General features: G+C 54.5%; 6 protein-coding genes across 6 annotated transcripts; 2 read left to right on the top strand and 4 right to left on the bottom strand.

Moving 5' to 3' along the window:
• Nucleotides 1-4,540: 4,540 nt before the first annotated feature.
• Nucleotides 4,541-12,172, bottom strand: LOC119458568 (uncharacterized). Its single transcript, XM_037720406.2, has 3 exons — nt 11,550-12,172; nt 8,581-8,940; nt 4,541-4,866 (listed from the first exon to the last, which is right to left on the bottom strand). Exons 1-3 carry the CDS (start codon nt 11,977-11,979, stop codon nt 4,541-4,543), a joined length of 1,116 nt encoding a protein of 371 aa, XP_037576334.1. The 5' UTR covers nt 11,980-12,172.
• On the bottom strand, nt 6,468-6,845 carry LOC119458544 (histone H2B). The gene has a single exon (XM_037720381.2). It carries the CDS (start codon nt 6,840-6,842, stop codon nt 6,468-6,470), a length of 375 nt encoding a protein of 124 aa, XP_037576309.1. The 5' UTR covers nt 6,843-6,845.
• On the top strand, nt 7,102-7,482 carry LOC119458534 (histone H2A). The gene has a single exon (XM_049670001.1). It carries the CDS (start codon nt 7,108-7,110, stop codon nt 7,480-7,482), a length of 375 nt encoding a protein of 124 aa, XP_049525958.1. The 5' UTR covers nt 7,102-7,107.
• A 1,290-nt stretch (nt 12,173-13,462) lies between the features above and the next one.
• LOC119458548 (histone H2B) lies at nt 13,463-13,840 on the bottom strand. The gene has a single exon (XM_037720385.2). It carries the CDS (start codon nt 13,835-13,837, stop codon nt 13,463-13,465), a length of 375 nt encoding a protein of 124 aa, XP_037576313.1. The 5' UTR covers nt 13,838-13,840.
• Nucleotides 13,841-14,093: 253 nt separating this feature from the next.
• Nucleotides 14,094-14,477, top strand: LOC119459254 (histone H2A). The gene has a single exon (XM_037721071.2). The coding sequence runs from the start codon at nt 14,103-14,105 to the stop codon at nt 14,475-14,477; it is 375 nt and encodes a 124-aa protein (XP_037576999.1). The 5' UTR covers nt 14,094-14,102.
• A 749-nt stretch (nt 14,478-15,226) lies between these two features.
• Nucleotides 15,227-15,904, bottom strand: LOC119458525 (histone H3). The gene is given in 1 exon segment (XM_037720361.2): nt 15,227-15,904. A coding segment is annotated over 1 exon segment (678 nt).
• Between the last annotated feature and the right edge of the window lie 1,708 nt (nt 15,905-17,612).

The raw sequence follows: 17,612 nt of genomic DNA, 5'->3' as shown, positions 1-17,612 counted from the left end.
TGGCATGGCGCAGAACCAGGCCCGTGAAGCGCGGCATCAAAATGATGGCCGTGCCTCGGCAGCCTGACCCGCCATAACTCCAGAAAGACCTCGTGCCAAAAGTCCTGTCAAAGTGGCTGATCTGACCTAACCTGTGGACATATGTTTCCTGAAGTACAAGAATATCTACATTTGCGGATCTAGCTAAGTCGACTATCGCGAACCGTTTTGAATTTCGAGTCAAGCCTCTACAGTTAAAGGTAGCTAGAGTGAGAGAAAAAGCCATATTGAGTGGAAGAAAAATTTAGCAAAAGACTAAAAGAGAGCTAGAGAAAAACAAGAAAGCTAAAGTAAGAGGAAAAGGCTAGTACTGGGTAATACTAGCCGCAAATAAATCGATGGTACAATTGCCTAAGCGAGAGTCTCCTCGAGCGGAGACCCCGCGGCTGTTGATTCATACGACTTATCTGAAACAATCGAACAGTCGCAATCGAAGCCCTTGCAGTGTTCACAAGGAGTGTCCTCCTCGTTTCCTGAAGAGTCCTCCATTTCTGACTCTGACCCTGAGGGCACCACAGCCGTGCGTTTGGGTGTAGGAAGACCAGGCTCCGAGCTATGGGAGCCACTACCTTCCGAGTCCGAAGACGACCGCCGTGAGGCCGCCTCCCTGGCCGCCGATCCAGAGCGCTTACTACGGTTTTTCTTCCGTTTCTTACGGGACACCTCAATGAAAGGGGCCTCCGTGCTCGTGCTAGCAAGCGGTTCCGGCTCACCAGAGAGTTCGGCCGCCTCGGCGGGCACCGCTGCTGCCGCGGGGGCAACTACGGGAGCCGCGACCACCTCCTCGCCGCTTCCCCCTCCGCTCGTCGCCGCGGCGGAAAGGGAAGGAAGCGCATCGGCGGCCGCGGAATCTGCATCGACTCCGGCACTGTCTCCCTCGCTCAAGGAACCCTGGCTGTCTCCGTTCTCCGTCGCAACTGTGGTGCTACCTAACACCGAAGTGGTCGCCGGCTCTGAAGCAGATGGCTGCGGCTCAGAGCCCGAGGCCACTGACGAGTAGGTGCGGACAGGGCACGACGAGACCGCGTGGTCCCCGCCACATCGTACGCACGCCGCGTCGCAGCTCTCGTGACCGAACTGCTCGCAGCGTACGCACTTCGGCGTCTCACACGCGACCGCGTGGTGCCCCTCTAAGTTGCACCTACGACACAACCGTGCAACACCCTCGTACTCACACTGAATTACTCTATCACCAACCCGGAGAAGGTTAGGGACGGGCCGCGCCATCTCCATCCGAATGCGCCGGTTTCCTGTACCGACGCTAGGAAAACCCGGCACGTGCTCTTCGGAGATCCCTAGGACCTTTCCAAAAACCTGTAGCCCTTCTGAGAGGGCTTGGTCTGGCAAGTCCGAGGGGTAGCCAAAAACCCTGACCACCTTCGTCCGCACACCTCGATACTCAAACTCAATCGTAACATCACGAACCTTCAAAGCGGGATCGGCTGAGAAGCGATCGACCGCGGCCTTAGTCTTGAACGTAACCTCGAATCGGCCTGCGCCGAAGTCCTGCACAGACTTCAGCTCCGACACAGACACGCGCTGAACGAGCGCTTTAACAACGTCAACATTGGTCGCCCCTTTCGGCACGCGACCAAAAAACGTAAACGGCCGAAGCCGTGAAGGGGCCACCATCGCGGTCAAAACCACGTGGCGGCCGCGTCTAGCCGAAGTTGAGCTAAAACAGGCTAGCTGCAATGCTACAATCCTCAGCTAAACAGAAAAAAAAAGAAAGTAAAAAGCCACGATGGTCTCTCACCAAACCGCTGGACACCTGGCTTGAATCCTCGGGGGACCCACGCCGTATCCAACCAGGGAGAGAAGCAGCCACAAACAGCAGGTCACGGGTCAGGCACGCCGCACGTTCACCTGGCCATAGCGGAAGAAGGAGACGGGAGCGTCCAAACTCGTCGACTGCCGGAGTGAGACTGCTGGCCCCTGCGCACAGCGCGGTCGTGCTTCCCCTCAGTGCTCTTCCCCTCTCCAACTCACCCGCCGCCGATTGGCCAACGCCAGCGCAGCCGTGTCCGTACGCGGGGCGGCGCGCACGCCGGCGTTCGCCAGGATGCTGGAAGCCAGCCGTTTTCGCGCGTCCGCGTTGTTCGCGGCTACGCAGAGCGCATGTCGAGGCAATTGAATTGCATTTAAACATGACAGCATGCTGCGCCGTTCTCTTTCGTTTCAGCCAACACCACAATCACCGCCATACCGGCACGCATCGCGAAGTGGCACCACCTGATGTGAGACCGCACCATTACTGCTGGCGGCGGTCACCTCAGCACCCACCTCGCGATCCCGGCACATGGCGACAACTGCGGGCGACGCAAAACGCGCGTGAAACGTGTGAGCAACGTCCGCTGCATTGATGTGAATCGCGACGACTCCACGATACCTTCTGGGAAGCCAACTTCATCTTTTCTGGTCGCGAAGTCGCCAGCAAGCTATCTCGCACGTACACGCTCGCTAGCGCACTTTCCCATGTACATATATCTGAACACCACACTTCGCATATACTTAGGCAGGTGTGTAACGCGCGTTAACAGACTGCGACAGCTGATTCGGCCTTCAAAAGCTACGCACAGCCAATACCACGCAGGGCCCTTACACAATCATTCACCGTGCTATCAACGAGTGCTTTGCGGCCCGCGTCGAGAGGCAGTTACGGCGCTGCACTTTTCTCTTCTCTTCCTTTTCAAAACCACTCACACACACGGCGGCCGCCGCTCTCAGACAACCCCCCAATCTTACGAATCCGGAAGCCCTCGCTATGCTGCACCTAATAACCGCACGCTTTTTTCTTTTACTTTCAGGTAATGCCTGTTGACGCCGCATTGTTGTTTGTATTTCTTCCACATGACACCAACAATCGTCATAACCACACCGTGCTTCAGACAGCACCTACATTGTTTCTTCGTTATTCCCACGGGCTAGCTTTCTCTGGTTCATTCCCGCTCCCCGGAACGAGTTCACCGCAGGAGCAATGGCACTCCTGCCGACTTATTTCGGTAAAGCTCAGCTCTGCGGCTGGCGGAAAAATCGCTCTTCTCGGCAGCTACTGCGCAGTGGCCGGATCAGCGGGAGTTTCTTTATTTATGCCCTAATTTTAATTACAATCGTTGTTGAAAAGTCAAATGCACAGGAGGGAAACCCTTCAATCTTCCTACCTCCGTAATTCAGCGATAGAAATGGAAAAGGCAATTCCGCAAATATCAATACAACTAAAGCGAACACAATTCAAGTACACCTCAGTAAACTATACTGCTCACGTGCGTGCATCACTTTTTGCAAACAAAGCAACAGTTTCTCACATAGCGTGCAAATTTATGTATCACATTTCTCCTCTTTACATGTGTTGTTTGTTCTCTTTGTGTAGTTTAGACGATTGCGGTATGGCTTTCAGCTACTGAGTTGTGTAATGTTCGCTTACTTAGTTTTGTGCATTACATTCCACGCACTCCATGAAATATCTGCTCCCTTAAGTGCCTTCCGCTCTCTCTCTCTCTCATGCGACAAGTTTCGTTCACATGAGCCGAGTGGTTGCATCGTAAAATATTTTTATTGCGTGCTACATGTATTTGAATGGGCAAGTCAGAGTTGGCTCCCCGGAAGCTTCACGAACGCCGAGTGTGACCGCATTCAGAAAGACACAATAAGGGGGACACAATTATTGAACAACTGCCGCGTTTCATCAAAACAATGCGCATGTATGCCACTGCCTTGTGTAATTTAATTTGTCTACCCCTTGAGCCATGGCCTCATTTTCCTATACTCGTCACAGCGCGATTGGCCAGCACGACCACGAACACCGACGCACGAGAAAACAACGGGTGCTAGTGAAAATAATAAAACGAAAGTGAGTCTGCTTCGCGCGACCCTTTTTGTGCCTCGATATACGCACCTACCTAGCTAGCTAGTAAATTTACCCTTTGGTTTCACACGTCAGTCGCACGGTGCTGATTCCCCGCCGCCCATCGGACTCTATAGGATGCAATGGAATGTGGAACAGGCCAGCATCTGAGATTTTAGCGCTGCAAAATGACCTCTTTATTATTATTATTATTATCTTATTTTGTTCCCCCCCCCCCCCATCGCCATTCCACTGCGGCTGCCTCATTCAGTCCCAATCAAACACGACAGCGGTGCTGCACCAACGAACAGCACGTCGCAGTAGCACAGCGTTGAAATTTTAGCAATGCGGCACTTAGTAGCGAGCGCAAACGCATGTAGCAAAAAGCTCGCCTTACGCTACCACCTACTGTGAATAAACGCGGTTGCGCTCGCTCACCTGACCAAATTCACCGCGCGTCTCGCGCACGGCTGCTGGGCACGCTCCATAACCGATCACAAGAAAATGGAATGCAAAGAGGGAAAACGGATCAGGAGATCGCGAATCCTGCGGATCACTGCCGAAGCATCAAGTGGGTAGCCCTGAAGAGGGCTGTTGGGTTCTTCACAGGAGTTCGGTGCGCTGCTGGCAAACGACGCCGGGCACGTGTGCAGCTGCTTAGCCTCCGAAACCGTAGAGGGTGCGGCCCTGGCGCTTCAGAGCGTACACGACGTCCATGGCTGTGACGGTCTTGCGCTTGGCGTGCTCAGTGTAGGTGACGGCATCCCGGATCACGTTCTCGAGGAACACCTTGAGGACACCGCGCGTCTCCTCGTAGATCAGGCCAGAGATGCGCTTGACACCACCACGGCGAGCGAGACGACGGATGGCAGGCTTGGTGATGCCCTGGATGTTGTCACGCAAGACCTTGCGATGACGCTTGGCGCCACCCTTGCCGAGCCCCTTGCCGCCCTTGCCACGTCCAGACATTTCGGCTGTTGCTGCTGCTTCGGAGCGAGTCAGGAAAGCGAATGCCGTGTTCCCGGGCGCGCGCGGCCCAACTCGGCTTCGCCGCCGCCGGAGGAAGGGGGGCGAGGAGGAAAGCAAGCGGCGCGCGCCCATTGGCTCACCGGCGCCGCCGCTTCTCTTCGCGAGTGTGTCGCTGGTGGACGCACTGAGCCCTCTATTGACCACGCGCGGAGTGAAATTGAAATAAATGGCTTCAGCAAAAACAAAACAATCGTGCACTTGCACATAACACTGCAACGCAGGCCTATTGTGCCCTAATTTTATTTTTTGTTGCTGCAGTTAGTGACTTTTGTTCCTTCAAAGATGAATTAACAAAATTAAAAACGCCTCGCCCTGCATTCGCAACGACAAAACGAACAATCCAACAACTCGTGGTGCTAGGTTGCGCCCGCTGCTCGAGTTCCACCTCCCCGGAAGAAAAAAAAAAAAAAAAAAAGCTTCCTTGCATTCTCGTTTTAATTACTCGTTGCATGCATCTTTACCACGACTACGCTTGCATTATAACCTTCGTAGCTGCTGGAAAGCACGGCGCGAGCACGACTTCAAGCTGAGCCGCGCGACCATCGTTCACTTGGTCACGAATCGCTAAACAGCCAGCACTCGTGATCGGTTCGCCTTAGGCGTTTTAAATTTTGCGCTTAGGCTGCGTCCCCTTGTGGCAACACGACCGTCAAATTTCGTCGTCATAGCTTGCGTAATCTCCCAGATAACGGCAGCCGAAATAGCCAAACACGCCCGCGTGGTTCCAATCCAGCATTCTGGGGGACGGAAGAGGGCGAGGATACAGAGCTCCGACCTCCTCCTCCTCTCGGCCATTGCCGCCGGCGCCCAGCGCGTCTCCTCCACGGAGAGACAGTTATCGCGCTGCACTTAATCACAAACTTTTTTACCCTTTAAACGGCCATAGCAGTTTGCGGAAAGCGCGCGCAGCATTTTGCTAATATTACTTGAAGTTTCTCGCTATCAGTGTTCCTCTAGCTAGGACATTTCTTGCACCTGTCAAGCGATTTGCGCAGCCCAGTCCCTGCTACACCGCTCACATCTAAACATGACACTGCCCTTGCAGGAGGCTTTTAATTCAGCACTCCAGCCTCGAGGACAGTCGTATGCGTGTCAACCGCCGCCAAGAGTACGTTCTCGTAGACGCAATTGCTTTTCGCAAACGTACAGGCGAGCGAGCCCCAAGACCGCGTCGGATAAGAAAAAAAAAAAAAAGAGAGAGAGAGAGGACAAGAAGCTGCGTTGTAATAATTACACTACACTACGCTCGGCTCGCATAAGGCAAAACTATCGACCGACGCAGCGTTACAACACGCATTCCGTCGTTCGCACTAGTAGGAACGCGCATTATGCATGCTCGTGTGCCTGTTGTTGTGCTCAGTGCATGTTGTTATGTTTTTTTCTACTACTAAGAGGCGCGCTGTCGGAAAGCGCACGCAACACGTAAACAAAACAAGAGGGAAAACGGACGGAATCGTCGCGAGATTCTCGCTACATCCCAATGCCAATGCAGACACTTTGGGTGGCTCTGACAAGAGCCGTTGGGTGTTGGCTGGGCGGTCGAGCGCTCGGTCGCCTACTTGGAGCTGGTGTACTTGGTGACGGCTTTGGTGCCCTCGGACACGGCGTGCTTGGCCAGCTCGCCCGGCAGCAGCAGACGCACGGCAGTCTGGATCTCCCGGCTCGTGATGGTCGAGCGCTTGTTGTAGTGAGCCAGACGGGACGACTCGGCGGCGATGCGCTCGAAGATGTCGTTCACGAAGCTGTTCATGATGGACATGGCCTTGCTGGAGACTCCAGTGTCGGGGTGCACCTGCTTCAGCACCTTGTAGATGTAGATGGAGAAGCTCTCCTTCCTGCGGCGCTTCTTCTTCTTCTTGTCGGTGGCGCGCACATTCTTCTGCGCCTTGCCGGCCTTCTTCACGGCCTTACCGCTCGGCTGGGGAGGCATAGCGATGCGATGCGATCAGGCGAGCGAGCGAGATCGGACTACGCGCGTCGCCGCGTTACGCCGGCCTTTTATTTGGGGGAGGGGTGTTCACGCGACCCGCGGAAGCCGCGCGCGCCATTGGTCCGCGCGGCTTCTCGCCCTCTCCCGCGCTCCCCTGAGCGTGGTCGCGGCGGCCGGAACCTGCACAACCACGCACACATCGTTGAGAGATCGCGAGAGTAGCACATTAGTTGTCGTCTCTCGTCTCATCAGCAGCAGCATCACCATGTCCGGACGTGGCAAAGGAGGCAAGGCAAAGGGCAAGAGCAAGACCCGTTCCAGCCGTGCGGGTCTCCAGTTCCCCGTGGGCCGCATCCACCGTCTCCTGCGCAAGGGAAACTACGCTGAGCGCGTCGGAGCGGGCGCTCCCGTCTACCTCGCGGCCGTCCTCGAGTACCTGGCTGCCGAAGTGCTCGAGCTCGCCGGCAACGCGGCTCGCGACAACAAGAAGACCAGGATCATCCCCCGCCACCTGCAGCTGGCCATCCGCAACGACGAGGAGCTGAACAAGCTGCTCTCCGGCGTTACCATCGCGCAGGGCGGCGTGTTGCCCAACATCCAAGCCGTGCTTCTGCCCAAGAAGACCGAGAAGAAGGCGTAAGCGAGCTGCTCTCCCTCCATCAAGCCGGAGTTGCAGGCTCGTCCTCGCACGACAACCCAACGGTCCTTGTCAGGACCACCCAAAATGCGTGTGACGGCAGGGTGTTGCTTTGCAATCCCGTTCTCCGCACCCGTTTCCCTCTGTTTGAATTTTTCTTTCTAAACGACCGCAATCGTGGCTCGGTGAGATTGCTGCTAGAATCTCTCGCTGCACGTAATTAATTGGCCAGCATTCGCCGGCGCTATCAATTGCCTCGGGAGGAGCAAGAAAGAAAGACGAACGCGAGCCGGCCCTTATGATTGCGCCACATACACAGACTTTGCTCGAATAAACGTGGACAAGCGAGTGATGCACACATCGCTAGACGAACGAATAGCCGTCAATTGGGCGTGTGCTAAACACGTCCATGATGGAAAAAGCGCTACTGAAACGGAGACTTTGCCATTGATATATCGAACACGTTAAACTGTGCTTCTTCATTTTTTTTTTTTTTTTTTTTTCAGCGATATTGGCCTCGTGATGAGCTACAGAGAGATACTATAGTTGCAAAGGGTGAAAGATACGCTTAAAGTGCAGCGCGATAGCTGTCTCTCAACACGTTCATTCTGCATATACGAACGCCGTAAAGGAAGGGGAAAAAAAAAAATGCTATTTTTCCTCTTGCTAGTAGTGGTTTTTCCATCGCGAACTGCACGAAAGCTTGCACGCAACATCTGCTGTCGTTGTAATTTTGTTTTCGAGCACGAAACAACTAGCACAGGCACTTTATTTTGATTCGTGCTCGGTCAGTACTCACCACTTGCGTATCGTGCGAAGCACCACCTCGCCTCCTCAGCATATGTATATATCCCATCCAGCCGAGAGCACACACAGACAGACCACACCGAGAGGGGTACGGTTCGGAGTACGTGGTCTCGCGTATTCCCGTAGCCGAAGCAGACATGTAGGTGGTCCTGAGAAGGACCGTTTTGTGTTGCTTGCCTGACGCAAGGCTGCGCGGTGCAGACAGCGGTCGAACTTAGGCACGCTCGCCACGGATGCGGCGGGCCAGCTGGATGTCCTTGGGCATGATGGTAACGCGCTTGGCATGGATGGCGCACAGGTTGGTGTCCTCGAAGAGACCGACCAGGTAGGCCTCGCTAGCCTCCTGAAGAGCCATCACAGCCGAGCTCTGGAATCGCAGGTCGGTCTTGAAGTCCTGCGCGATTTCCCTCACCAGGCGCTGGAACGGCAGCTTGCGGATCAGCAGCTCGGTCGACTTCTGGTAACGACGGATTTCACGCAGGGCCACGGTGCCCGGCCTATAACGATGCGGCTTCTTGACACCGCCGGTGGCAGGTGCACTCTTGCGAGCAGCCTTGGTGGCAAGCTGCTTACGCGGAGCCTTCCCGCCGGTACTCTTGCGGGCGGTTTGCTTTGTCCTGGCCATAGCGGAAGAAGGAGACGGGAGCGTCCAAACTCGTCGACTGCCGGAGTGAGACTGCTGGCCCCTGCGCACAGCGCGGTCGTGCTTCCCCTCAGTGCTCTTCCCCTCTCCAACTCACCCGCCGCCGATTGGCCAACGCCAGCGCAGCCGTGTCCGTACGCGGGGCGGCGCGCACGCCGGCGTTCGCCAGGATGCTGGAAGCCAGCCGTTTTCGCGCGTCCGCGTTGTTCGCGGCTACGCAGAGCGCATGTCGAGGCAATTGAATTGCATTTAAACATGACAGCATGCTGCGCCGTTCTCTTTCGTTTCAGCCAACACCACAATCACCGCCATACCGGCACGCATCGCGAAGTGGCACCACCTGATGTGAGACCGCACCATTACTGCTGGCGGCGGTCACCTCAGCACCCACCTCGCGATCCCGGCACATGGCGACAACTGCGGGCGACGCAAAACGCGCGTGAAACGTGTGAGCAACGTCCGCTGCATTGATGTGAATCGCGACGACTCCACGATACCTTCTGGGAAGCCAACTTCATCTTTTCTGGTCGCGAAGTCGCCAGCAAGCTATCTCGCACGTACACGCTCGCTAGCGCACTTTCCCATGTACATATATCTGAACACCACACTTCGCATATACTTAGGCAGGTGTGTAACGCGCGTTAACAGACTGCGACAGCTGATTCGGCCTTCAAAAGCTACGCACAGCCAATACCACGCAGGGCCCTTACACAATCATTCACCGTGCTATCAACGAGTGCTTTGCGGCCCGCGTCGAGAGGCAGTTACGGCGCTGCACTTTTCTCTTCTCTTCCTTTTCAAAACCACTCACACACACGGCGGCCGCCGCTCTCAGACAACCCCCCAATCTTACGAATCCGGAAGCCCTCGCTATGCTGCACCTAATAACCGCACGCTTTTTTCTTTTACTTTCAGGTAATGCCTGTTGACGCCGCATTGTTGTTTGTATTTCTTCCACATGACACCAACAATCGTCATAACCACACCGTGCTTCAGACAGCACCTACATTGTTTCTTCGTTATTCCCACGGGCTAGCTTTCTCTGGTTCATTCCCGCTCCCCGGAACGAGTTCACCGCAGGAGCAATGGCACTCCTGCCGACTTATTTCGGTAAAGCTCAGCTCTGCGGCTGGCGGAAAAATCGCTCTTCTCGGCAGCTACTGCGCAGTGGCCGGATCAGCGGGAGTTTCTTTATTTATGCCCTAATTTTAATTACAATCGTTGTTGAAAAGTCAAATGCACAGGAGGGAAACCCTTCAATCTTCCTACCTCCGTAATTCAGCGATAGAAATGGAAAAGGCAATTCCGCAAATATCAATACAACTAAAGCGAACACAATTCAAGTACACCTCAGTAAACTATACTGCTCACGTGCGTGCATCACTTTTTGCAAACAAAGCAACAGTTTCTCACATAGCGTGCAAATTTATGTATCACATTTCTCCTCTTTACATGTGTTGTTTGTTCTCTTTGTGTAGTTTAGACGATTGCGGTATGGCTTTCAGCTACTGAGTTGTGTAATGTTCGCTTACTTAGTTTTGTGCATTACATTCCACGCACTCCATGAAATATCTGCTCCCTTAAGTGCCTTCCGCTCTCTCTCTCTCTCATGCGACAAGTTTCGTTCACATGAGCCGAGTGGTTGCATCGTAAAATATTTTTATTGCGTGCTACATGTATTTGAATGGGCAAGTCAGAGTTGGCTCCCCGGAAGCTTCACGAACGCCGAGTGTGACCGCATTCAGAAAGACACAATAAGGGGGACACAATTATTGAACAACTGCCGCGTTTCATCAAAACAATGCGCATGTATGCCACTGCCTTGTGTAATTTAATTTGTCTACCCCTTGAGCCATGGCCTCATTTTCCTATACTCGTCACAGCGCGATTGGCCAGCACGACCACGAACACCGACGCACGAGAAAACAACGGGTGCTAGTGAAAATAATAAAACGAAAGTGAGTCTGCTTCGCGCGACCCTTTTTGTGCCTCGATATACGCACCTACCTAGCTAGCTAGTAAATTTACCCTTTGGTTTCACACGTCAGTCGCACGGTGCTGATTCCCCGCCGCCCATCGGACTCTATAGGATGCAATGGAATGTGGAACAGGCCAGCATCTGAGATTTTAGCGCTGCAAAATGACCTCTTTATTATTATTATTATCTTATTTTGTTCCCCCCCCCCCCCATCGCCATTCCACTGCGGCTGCCTCATTCAGTCCCAATCAAACACGACAGCGGTGCTGCACCAACGAACAGCACGTCGCAGTAGCACAGCGTTGAAATTTTAGCAATGCGGCACTTAGTAGCGAGCGCAAACGCATGTAGCAAAAAGCTCGCCTTACGCTACCACCTACTGTGAATAAACGCGGTTGCGCTCGCTCACCTGACCAAATTCACCGCGCGTCTCGCGCACGGCTGCTGGGCACGCTCCATAACCGATCACAAGAAAATGGAATGCAAAGAGGGAAAACGGATCAGGAGATCGCGAATCCTGCGGATCACTGCCGAAGCATCAAGTGGGTAGCCCTGAAGAGGGCTGTTGGGTTCTTCACAGGAGTTCGGTGCGCTGCTGGCAAACGACGCCGGGCACGTGTGCAGCTGCTTAGCCTCCGAAACCGTAGAGGGTGCGGCCCTGGCGCTTCAGAGCGTACACGACGTCCATGGCTGTGACGGTCTTGCGCTTGGCGTGCTCAGTGTAGGTGACGGCATCCCGGATCACGTTCTCGAGGAACACCTTGAGGACACCGCGCGTCTCCTCGTAGATCAGGCCAGAGATGCGCTTGACACCACCACGGCGAGCGAGACGACGGATGGCAGGCTTGGTGATGCCCTGGATGTTGTCACGCAAGACCTTGCGATGACGCTTGGCGCCACCCTTGCCGAGCCCCTTGCCGCCCTTGCCACGTCCAGACATTTCGGCTGTTGCTGCTGCTTCGGAGCGAGTCAGGAAAGCGAATGCCGTGTTCCCGGGCGCGCGCGGCCCAACTCGGCTTCGCCGCCGCCGGAGGAAGGGGGGCGAGGAGGAAAGCAAGCGGCGCGCGCCCATTGGCTCACCGGCGCCGCCGCTTCTCTTCGCGAGTGTGTCGCTGGTGGACGCACTGAGCCCTCTATTGACCACGCGCGGAGTGAAATTGAAATAAATGGCTTCAGCAAAAACAAAACAATCGTGCACTTGCACATAACACTGCAACGCAGGCCTATTGTGCCCTAATTTTATTTTTTGTTGCTGCAGTTAGTGACTTTTGTTCCTTCAAAGATGAATTAACAAAATTAAAAACGCCTCGCCCTGCATTCGCAACGACAAAACGAACAATCCAACAACTCGTGGTGCTAGGTTGCGCCCGCTGCTCGAGTTCCACCTCCCCGGAAGAAAAAAAAAAAAAAAAAAAGCTTCCTTGCATTCTCGTTTTAATTACTCGTTGCATGCATCTTTACCACGACTACGCTTGCATTATAACCTTCGTAGCTGCTGGAAAGCACGGCGCGAGCACGACTTCAAGCTGAGCCGCGCGACCATCGTTCACTTGGTCACGAATCGCTAAACAGCCAGCACTCGTGATCGGTTCGCCTTAGGCGTTTTAAATTTTGCGCTTAGGCTGCGTCCCCTTGTGGCAACACGACCGTCAAATTTCGTCGTCATAGCTTGCGTAATCTCCCAGATAACGGCAGCCGAAATAGCCAAACACGCCCGCGTGGTTCCAATCCAGCATTCTGGGGGACGGAAGAGGGCGAGGATACAGAGCTCCGACCTCCTCCTCCTCTCGGCCATTGCCGCCGGCGCCCAGCGCGTCTCCTCCACGGAGAGACAGTTATCGCGCTGCACTTAATCACAAACTTTTTTACCCTTTAAACGGCCATAGCAGTTTGCGGAAAGCGCGCGCAGCATTTTGCTAATATTACTTGAAGTTTCTCGCTATCAGTGTTCCTCTAGCTAGGACATTTCTTGCACCTGTCAAGCGATTTGCGCAGCCCAGTCCCTGCTACACCGCTCACATCTAAACATGACACTGCCCTTGCAGGAGGCTTTTAATTCAGCACTCCAGCCTCGAGGACAGTCGTATGCGTGTCAACCGCCGCCAAGAGTACGTTCTCGTAGACGCAATTGCTTTTCGCAAACGTACAGGCGAGCGAGCCGCAAGACCGCGTCGGATAAGAAAAAAAAAAAAAAGAGAGAGAGAGAGGACAAGAAGCTGCGTTGTAATAATTACACTACACTACGCTCGGCTCGCATAAGGCAAAACTATCGACCGACGCAGCGTTACAACACGCATTCCGTCGTTCGCACTAGTAGGAACGCGCATTATGCATGCTCGTGTGCCTGTTGTTGTGCTCAGTGCATGTTGTTATGTTTTTTTCTACTACTAAGAGGCGCGCTGTCGGAAAGCGCACGCAACACGTAAACAAAACAAGAGGGAAAACGGACGGAATCGTCGCGAGATTCTCGCTACATCCCAATGCCAATGCAGACACTTTGGGTGGCTCTGACAAGAGCCGTTGGGTGTTGGCTGGGCGGTCGAGCGCTCGGTCGCCTACTTGGAGCTGGTGTACTTGGTGACGGCTTTGGTGCCCTCGGACACGGCGTGCTTGGCCAGCTCGCCCGGCAGCAGCAGACGCACGGCAGTCTGGATCTCCCGGCTCGTGATGGTCGAGCGCTTGTTGTAGTGAGCCAGACGGGACGACTCGGCGGCGATGCGCTCGAAGATGTCGTTCACGAAGCTGTTCATGATGGACATGGCCTTGCTGGAGACTCCAGTGTCGGGGTGCACCTGCTTCAGCACCTTGTAGATGTAGATGGAGAAGCTCTCCTTCCTGCGGCGCTTCTTCTTCTTCTTGTCGGTGGCGCGCACATTCTTCTGCGCCTTGCCGGCCTTCTTCACGGCCTTACCGCTCGGCTGGGGAGGCATAGCGATGCGATGCGATCAGGCGAGCGAGCGAGATCGGACTACGCGCGTCGCCGCGTTACGCCGGCCTTTTATTTGGGGGAGGGGTGTTCACGCGACCCGCGGAAGCCGCGCGCGCCATTGGTCCGCGCGGCTTCTCGCCCTCTCCCGCGCTCCCCTGAGCGTGGTCGCGGCGGCCGGAACCTGCACAACCACGCACACATCGTTGAGAGATCGCGAGAGTAGCACATTAGTTGTCGTCTCTCGTCTCATCAGCAGCAGCATCACCATGTCCGGACGTGGCAAAGGAGGCAAGGCAAAGGGCAAGAGCAAGACCCGTTCCAGCCGTGCGGGTCTCCAGTTCCCCGTGGGCCGTATCCACCGTCTCCTGCGCAAGGGAAACTACGCTGAGCGCGTCGGAGCGGGCGCTCCCGTCTACCTCGCGGCCGTCCTCGAGTACCTGGCTGCCGAAGTGCTCGAGCTCGCCGGCAACGCGGCTCGCGACAACAAGAAGACCAGGATCATCCCCCGCCACCTGCAGCTGGCCATCCGCAACGACGAGGAGCTGAACAAGCTGCTCTCCGGCGTTACCATCGCGCAGGGCGGCGTGTTGCCCAACATCCAAGCCGTGCTTCTGCCCAAGAAGACCGAGAAGAAGGCGTAAGCGAGCTGCTCTCCCTCCATCAAGCCGGAGTTGCAGGCTCGTCCTCGCACGACAACCCAACGGTCCTTGTCAGGACCACCCAAAATGCGTGTGACGGCAGGGTGTTGCTTTGCAATCCCGTTCTCCGCACCCGTTTCCCTCTGTTTGAATTTTTCTTTCTAAACGACCGCAATCGTGGCTCGGTGAGATTGCTGCTAGAATCTCTCGCTGCACGTAATTAATTGGCCAGCATTCGCCGGCGCTATCAATTGCCTCGGGAGGAGCAAGAAAGAAAGACGAACGCGAGCCGGCCCTTATGATTGCGCCACATACACAGACTTTGCTCGAATAAACGTGGACAAGCGAGTGATGCACACATCGCTAGACGAACGAATAGCCGTCAATTGGGCGTGTGCTAAACACGTCCATGATGGAAAAAGCGCTACTGAAACGGAGACTTTCCCATTGATATATCGAACACGTTAAACTGTGCTTCTTCATTTTTTTTTTTTTTTTTTTCAGCGATATTGGCCTCGTGATGAGCTACAGAGAGATACTATAGTTGCAAAGGGTGAAAGATACGCTTAAAGTGCAGCGCGATAGCTGTCTCTCAACACGTTCATTCTGCATATACGAACGCCGTAAAGGAAGGGGAAAAAAAAAAATGCTATTTTTCCTCTTGCTAGTAGTGGTTTTTCCATCGCGAACTGCACGAAAGCTTGCACGCAACATCTGCTGTCGTTGTAATTTTGTTTTCGAGCACGAAACAACTAGCACAGGCACTTTATTTTGATTCGTGCTCGGTCAGTACTCACCACTTGCGTATCGTGCGAAGCACCACCTCGCCTCCTCAGCATATGTATATATCCCATCCAGCCGAGAGCACACACAGACAGACCACACCGAGAGGGGTACGGTTCGGAGTACGTGGTCTCGCGTATTCCCGTAGCCGAAGCAGACATGTAGGTGGTCCTGAGAAGGACCGTTTTGTGTTGCTTGCCTGACGCAAGGCTGCGCGGTGCAGACAGCGGTCGAACTTAGGCACGCTCGCCACGGATGCGGCGGGCCAGCTGGATGTCCTTGGGCATGATGGTAACGCGCTTGGCATGGATGGCGCACAGGTTGGTGTCCTCGAAGAGACCGACCAGGTAGGCCTCGCTAGCCTCCTGAAGAGCCATCACAGCCGAGCTCTGGAATCGCAGGTCGGTCTTGAAGTCCTGCGCGATTTCCCTCACCAGGCGCTGGAACGGCAGCTTGCGGATCAGCAGCTCGGTCGACTTCTGGTAACGACGGATTTCACGCAGGGCCACGGTGCCCGGCCTATAACGATGCGGCTTCTTGACACCGCCGGTGGCAGGTGCACTCTTGCGAGCAGCCTTGGTGGCAAGCTGCTTACGCGGAGCCTTCCCGCCGGTACTCTTGCGGGCGGTTTGCTTTGTCCTGGCCATAGCGGAAGAAGGAGACGGGAGCGTCCAAACTCGTCGACTGCCGGAGTGAGACTGCTGGCCCCTGCGCACAGCGCGGTCGTGCTTCCCCTCAGTGCTCTTCCCCTCTCCAACTCACCCGCCGCCGATTGGCCAACGCCAGCGCAGCCGTGTCCGTACGCGGGGCGGCGCGCACGCCGGCGTTCGCCAGGATGCTGGAAGCCAGCCGTTTTCGCGCGTCCGCGTTGTTCGCGGCTACGCAGAGCGCATGTCGAGGCAATTGAATTGCATTTAAACATGACAGCATGCTGCGCCGTTCTCTTTCGTTTCAGCCAACACCACAATCACCGCCATACCGGCACGCATCGCGAAGTGGCACCACCTGATGTGAGACCGCACCATTACTGCTGGCGGCGGTCACCTCAGCACCCACCTCGCGATCCCGGCACATGGCGACAACTGCGGGCGACGCAAAACGCGCGTGAAACGTGTGAGCAACGTCCGCTGCATTGATGTGAATCGCGACGACTCCACGATACCTTCTGGGAAGCCAACTTCATCTTTTCTGGTCGCGAAGTCGCCAGCAAGCTATCTCGCACGTACACGCTCGCTAGCGCACTTTCCCATGTACATATATCTGAACACCACACTTCGCATATACTTAGGCAGGTGTGTAACGCGCGTTAACAGACTGCGACAGCTGATTCGGCCTTCAAAAGCTACGCACAGCCAATACCACGCAGGGCCCTTACACAATCATTCACCGTGCTATCAACGAGTGCTTTGCGGCCCGCGTCGAGAGGCAGTTACGGCGCTGCACTTTTCTCTTCTCTTCCTTTTCAAAACCACTCACACACACGGCGGCCGCCGCTCTCAGACAACCCCCCAATCTTACGAATCCGGAAGCCCTCGCTATGCTGCACCTAATAACCGCACGCTTTTTTTTTTACTTTCAGGTAATGCCTGTTGACGCCGCATTGTTGTTTGTATTTCTTCCACATGACACCAACAATCGTCATAACCACACCGTGCTTCAGACAGCACCTACATTGTTTCTTCGTTATTCCCACGGGCTAGCTTTCTCTGGTTCATTCCCGCTCCCCGGAACGAGTTCACCGCAGGAGCAATGGCACTCCTGCCGACTTATTTCGGTAAAGCTCAGCTCTGCGGCTGGCGGAAAAATCGCTCTTCTCGGCAGCTACTGCGCAGTGGCCGGATCAGCGGGAGTTTCTTTATTTATGCCCTAATTTTAATTACAATCGTTGTTGAAAAGTCAAATGCACAGGAGGGAAACCCTTCAATCTTCCTACCTCCGTAATTCAGCGATAGAAATGGAAAAGGCAATTCCGCAAATATCAATACAACTAAAGCGAACACAATTCAAGTACACCTCAGTAAACTATACTGCTCACGTGCGTGCATCACTTTTTGCAAACAAAGCAACAGTTTCTCACATAGCGTGCAAATTTATGTATCACATTTCTCCTCTTTACATGTGTTGTTTGTTCTCTTTGTGTAGTTTAGACGATTGCGGTATGGCTTTCAGCTACTGAGTTGTGTAATGTTCGCTTACTTAGTTTTGTGCATTACATTCCACGCACTCCATGAAATATCTGCTCCCTTAAGTGCCTTCCGCTCTCTCTCTCTCTCTCATGCGACAAGTTTCGTTCACATGAGCCGAGTGGTTGCATCGTAAAATATTTTTATTGCGTGCTACATGTATTTGAATGGG

This window comes from Dermacentor silvarum, chromosome 7, assembly GCF_013339745.2.
Source record: "Dermacentor silvarum isolate Dsil-2018 chromosome 7, BIME_Dsil_1.4, whole genome shotgun sequence".
Taxonomy (NCBI): domain Eukaryota; kingdom Metazoa; phylum Arthropoda; class Arachnida; order Ixodida; family Ixodidae; genus Dermacentor; species Dermacentor silvarum.
This window is presented reverse-complemented; position numbering and strand designations above follow the sequence as displayed.